General features: G+C 49.4%; 1 protein-coding gene across 1 annotated transcript; it reads right to left on the bottom strand.

Moving 5' to 3' along the window:
• Positions 1-541: 541 nt before the first annotated feature.
• Positions 542-5037, bottom strand: LOC128313329 (uncharacterized). The gene is made up of 4 exons (XM_053211355.1): positions 4661-5037; positions 3559-3717; positions 3391-3435; positions 542-2472 (listed from the first exon to the last, which is right to left on the bottom strand). Exons 1-4 carry the CDS (start codon positions 4802-4804, stop codon positions 2218-2220), a joined length of 603 nt encoding a protein of 200 aa, XP_053067330.1. The 5' UTR covers positions 4805-5037; the 3' UTR covers positions 542-2217.
• Between the last annotated feature and the right edge of the window lie 925 nt (positions 5038-5962).

Genomic DNA, 5962 nt, shown 5'->3' with positions numbered 1-5962 from the left:
CCCCGGCGTCGCACTTCCAGGACGCCATCTTGAAAGTGGCAGATCCGGCTCAATGTAGAGCATGGAGTCGACATCTTGGGAGGGTCAAAGAGGAAGGATGGTTACTTCCCTTCTGGACGGCACTTCCAACCGGGAATTCGTGTTTGAATTTAATAGTGTGGTGTGCCAAGCCGTGAAGAGGCAGGGAATGACCAAATAACAATGAGTTAGCAAATAAATCAGACTTTATCTCCTACCTCCAAAACATTCCTCGGAGGTAAGTACCCCCATTTTGCTGACAAGGAAACTGAAGCTCAGAAAATAAACTGGACAGGGGCAGACCTAAGACTCCTTCCCCCAAGTTTGAGTGACTCTTAAAACTCTTGTTTTCCTTTACAAATCCCGAAGTTTAAATCAATGTGAATTTACATATTAGTAATTATTTGTCAGACAGATGGCAAAGAGGACCAGGCATGATGAGACAAGGATAAGAAAAATTCACTCGATGAAGAGGGAAAAAATGAGAAACTTTTTAAAAAAGTGTTTTTATTTTTGACAGAGAGAGAGAGAGCGCGCGCGAGCGAGCATGAGTCGGGGAGGGAGAGGGAGACACAAAATGTGAAGCAGGCTCCAGGCTCTGAGCTGTCAGCACAGAGCAGGATGCAGGGCTCCAACTCACCGACCAGGAGATCATGACCTGAGCCAAAGTTGGACGCTCAACCGACTGAGCCACCCAGGCACCGCGCCCCCCCCCCCCAATCAGAAACTTTTAAAACACATTGCTAAAATTTCTTGCATAAGCATTGAGACACCTGGATTCAGTTTACAGAAATTTAATATGCACCTGGTTACAGAGTAAGATGGTGTGGTCAGGCCAACAGTGGGCTCACAAGACACTATCAGGGAATGAATACACCACAGGTGTGTCTGTGTGAGCACACACTCCTTGATCCAACAATCTCAGCCTGAACCCAAGACAGACTGGGGAGGGGCTGGTCATTCTATAAAAATGTTTTCCCTTCTATGAGCTTGGTACCCACATGTTTATACATACTTAATAATTAGGCTTCATGCGTCTAGTGGAGCCCAATGCAGGGCTTGAACTCGTGACCCTGAGATCAACAGTTGGACATGCAACCGACTGAGCCACCCAGGTGCCCCCAAGTTTGATTCTTTTAAACACCAGCTCTTTAAAATAGGATCCCACATGTAAAATGCCTATTGACACTGCTGCAGAAAGCTATTTACTCCGGGAAAGTGAGGGAGCAGTAATTTTCTCCTCGTAGAAGGTGCTTCCTTGGTGTCTCAGTGGTTCTCAACCCTACCACTATGTAAGAATATGTAAGAAGATAGAAGAGAGATGTGCGATAGCCCCAAAGTGGAAACAACCCAATGTCCACCGTGAGGAGAATGGATAAACCAATTCGGGTGCATTCATACCATGGAATAGTAACAAACTGCTGATATGCATGTGAGTGAATCTCAAAAACATCATGCTGAGTGAAAGAAGCCAGACACTAGAATATGTATAGTATGATTCCGTTCATATGAGTCTCTAGAGGAGGCAAAGCTAATTCTATACAGACAGGAAGCAGATTAATGGATGTCTACGACTGGACGTGAAGACTGGGAAGGGGCATAAGGGATGATGCTTTGGGGTGATGGAAATGTGGCTGTGTGTATATATTTGTCAGAACTCATTGAAATGCACGTTTAAAACGTATGCTTTTTACTGTAAACAAATTACACATCAATAAAGTTGTATTTTCAATAAAGTTGATTTTCAAGCTATAGCTGTTCAGGATGCACCAGAGACCAATTATCAACATCTAGCCTAACCATCAGTGTCACCCGAAAGCTCTCCAGATGGTAATTATTTGCAGCCAGGGACATGAGGCACAAGACTCTCCCTGTCCTGTAGGGGTGGGGTGAGGTTGGAAGACACCTGTGCAATGCTTTGTCCCTTCCTGAAAGAGGAGAGAGGAGGGAGTACCTCAGATGGAGAAGAGGGGCAGGTGGGGGCCAATTTACCTAACCCCCTACCCCTGTAGGTCAGAGACTTCAGGCTTCAGATTTTCCTCCTTCTCTCTTCCCCTTGGTTCCATGGGCTCCAGATGGGGGCCTCTGGCCCAGAAGGAGAAGGCTTTGGATTGGCAGCTGGGACTGGAGACCAAGTGCCCTCTGTCTCACACCTCCCGGGCCCTCCGGCAGTACTAGGGAGTCTGTGTCCTCCCAGGCTCATGCTGAGGGCAGGTGCCTAGCACAAGCCCCCTGTAATAACTCCAAGAGCTTGGCCAGAAAGAGGGGGACGGGTCTCTGGGGATGTCCTTCACAGGGTGGACAAGGACCCTGGCCAGTCACCCACAGCCGGGACCCCAATGCATCCAGCAAACGCTGTAGCCGGAACACAGCAATCCCCATGGATCGGCCCTCTTCAAACTGGATCACAGAAAGCTCCAGCCGGAAGCATCCCAGAGTCTCAGCAGGACAAACCTGTGGGGACAGAGTGACTTGGTGTCTCTGGGCAAGGGTCTGATCCCAAATCCCCAAACCTAGGGTTTCTGAATTATGTCCTGGCATAAGCCCCTTCACCTCTTTGGGCCTCAGTTTCCTCATCTGTAAAACAGAACTCTGAATAATCCCTATCTTCAGGGATGATGCTAGCCTATACTGTCTGTGCCTGTGTAAGTTAGAAAATGACACTTCTTGGGGCACATGGGTGGCTCAGTCGGTTAAGCATTCAACTTCGGCTCAGGTCCATGACCCTGTGGTCCGTGAGTTCGAGCCCCACCTTAGGCTCTATGCTGACTGCTCAGAGCCTGGAGCCTGCTTCAGATTCTGTGTGTCTCTGTCTCTGCCCCTCCCCCCACTCGTGCTCTGTCTCTCAAGAAAGAATAAATGTTAAAAAAAATTAAAAACAATAAATTTTTAAAAAATAAAACAATACTCCTTAAAACACTTCCAAGTGCTGATTTTGTCGGAACAAGATATTTCATTGCCATCTACCAGAAATTGACAAAAATATCCAGGATGTGGATGCTGACCTTGTGGGATTCTTGTGCAGCGTACATCCTTCACATCCATACATGGTGGCCCTATCTACCTCATAGGGTCAGTGTGAAGACTAAGTAAGCTAATATAGTTAAAGCGTTTAGACCAGTACCTGGCAGAGTGAGCACTATTAAAAATGTCGCTATCATCATCAGTATCTGTTGTTAGGTGCCAGCTGCTGTTCTCGGCGTGGGAGACAGCAGTGAACGAAATGTATTTGTGATGGCTGGGAGCTGGGTCAGCAGCTGGACAGCCAGAACACCAGCCTGCTGCCTCCTGCCCCAAACATACATGTGTTCTCAGCCTAGTGGAATTTCCCTAAATTTCCAACTCCAAGTAAAAAGCTAATGAAATACTCACCGAGAGATCATCAGGGGTGTAGAGAGTGCCATCATTTTTGTTTCCCTACAATTGGGGGCAGGGAACAGAATCAGATCTTGGAAGGGAGAGCCTGACCTTTCCTCAAACGTGCCCCACACCCTACCGCCTCCCTGCCTGTCTGCTGGCTCTCCCCTCCATCTTCCTCACCAGCATCTTCATGATGGCAACAAGGAAGTAGAAAGGCTCCCGAGGGCAGAGGGGTGATCCTAGGCCTCCCAAGGGCCATACCAGCAGAAGGATGGTCCAGAGAGGCCACATGGGCACCCTGCCCACCCCCCAGGCCTTTTCTGGTCCCAGCCCAGGGTCCTGGAAGCAAGAAGTACAGGAACACTTGAGTGGCTCTGTTGGTTAAGTGTCCGGCTCTTGGTTTTGGCTCAGGTCATGATCTCACAGTTCATGGAACAGAGCCAGTGTTGGGTTGTATGCTGATAAGCTCGGAACCTGCTTGGGATTCTCTCTCTCTCCCTCTCCCTCTGCCCCTCCCCCACCACGCACGTGAGCACAGGCAGTCTCTCTCAAAATAAGTAAACAACAACAAAAAAAAGAAGTACAGAGAGATAAAGCAAGCTGGAAGACTGAAGTGTCCTGTCCCCTTCCTGTCCATCTCCACTCAACCCACAGATACTCAGGGAATGTTCTTCAAGAGGCCAAGGAAGATGGTGACCCTAGAGTAGGCCCCAGGTCACAGGCCTCCCTGACACCTCTCCCCCACTCCCCACAGGAAGATACAAGACTGAGCAAGGGTGTGAGGATCAGCCTAGAGAGATTGGAGGGTTGGGAAGTCCCGTCCCCACGCTCCCCACCGCCCCAAGAGATCCATCAGGCAGTACAGCGTGTGAGTGCGTGTGAATCCTGTGGCCTGTCTTCTCAGTGGGAAACACCTATGCTAGGCTTTAGACATATTTGCAGGTGTATATTTTGGGGGGGGGGGTCCTTGCTCTCTTTTCTACTTCTAGTTCTTTTTTCTTTTTTAAATAAATGTTTATTCATTTTTGGGAGAGAGAGGAGAGAGAATGAGAGGGGGAGGGGCAGAGAGAAAGAGAGGGGGACAGAGAATCTGAAGCGGGTTCTGTGCTGACAGCCACAAGCCTGATGGAAGGCTCGAACGCAGGAACCGTGAGATCATGACCTGAGCTGAAGTCAGACACTCAACCAACTGAGCCACCCAGTGCCCCTCCACTTCTATTTCTGTATCAAGTACTGTATTTCTGTATTTCAAACATCTTGAAATCTCCATGCTTGTCTGTACCTGTCTGTCTTCTTTCTCTGAAGGCTGGTCTCTCTGCCTCCGAATCGCCGTCACTTGTGTTTTCTGGGTCCATCTGTAATTGATCTTCTGTCTACCTTCTTTCTCCTCTTCTCCATCGGCCCCTTCTTTGTCTTTCTCCTTCATGTGTGCCCGTCTCTCTCTTGTGCTGTGTATCTGCGTGTGTGTCCTCCCAGGTCAGCCTCTGGATGCTCTCTTCCTTCACCTCTCCCCTCTCCCACCCTTTTGGAGCTGGACTCTGGGCTGGAGGATCCTCCCTCCTGCCACAGACCCACCTACCAATCTCCACCCTGTCTCCATTTTCCAGGCACCAGGTAAGCGACCACACCCCTTTGAACTTTGAACCTCGGATTCTGCTGCCAGGGAAACTGAAGAAACTGTGGGCTCTCTGGAGCCCTGATAAAGAACCCTTTTGACTGGGAAAGGAGTATCCTGTGGGGGGGGGGGGGAGCCCAATCCTGAGATTCCTCAGATGGGATTGGGGGGACTGGGGATGGAGAATACTATGGGGAAGGAGCCTGGAGAGTTGGGTGATTTGGGGGAGTGAAGAGATGATTTGAAGGACCCCAGAGAAAGAGGGATTTTAAGGTAGAGACCTTGAAGAGGGGGAATCTGGAGGGAGGGTCTCTAAGAAGTGGAGAATTCTGGGAGAGGGAAATTCCAGGGGAGGCAGTTGCTGGTTAGAGGACGCTCTGAAGGAAACGGAATTCTTAGGAAGGGTAGATTCTGAAGGAGGGGGGTCTGAAAGGGAGAGAACACTTGTGAAAGGAGATTCTGGCGGGGACGTTCTGGGAAAAGTGGACTGCGGGCAGTGGGAGATTCTGGGGCCCTTGAGTGGAGGAAGATTCAGAGAAAGAGGGGGGGTCTGGTTGAGGGCTCTGAAGAGGAGAGTTCTGGGGGGCGGAAACTTAAAACGGAAGGAAATTCTGGTGAAAGGTAGATTCTGGGGGAAGGGCTCTAAAAGGATTAAAAACATTCTGGGAAAGAATTCTCGAAGGAGGTGGGTTCTGAATCCTGAATCTGGGAATCCTGGCTGATTTCCTGCTGTGGGTTCCGTAGGTGAGATTCCGATGGAGGAGGATTTGGGGAGAAGAGTGTCTAGAGGGCAGGATGGAGTGTACAGGGGAGGATGGATTGCTAGAGATAAGGGGCTAAGAAGGGCCCTTTCCAGAGGGTGAAAAGCGACATTTTGGGTGGAGGAAGTGGAGGGAGAGTATTAAAGAACCGAAATGCAAATGAACCGGCCGCTACCAATGAGGACAGAGAATAGGAAGAACAGCCTGT

Source organism: Acinonyx jubatus, chromosome E2 (assembly GCF_027475565.1).
Source record: "Acinonyx jubatus isolate Ajub_Pintada_27869175 chromosome E2, VMU_Ajub_asm_v1.0, whole genome shotgun sequence".
Lineage (NCBI taxonomy): Eukaryota > Metazoa > Chordata > Mammalia > Carnivora > Felidae > Acinonyx > Acinonyx jubatus.
Note: the sequence above shows the minus strand (reverse complement) of the source record. Positions and strands in the feature narration are given on the sequence as shown.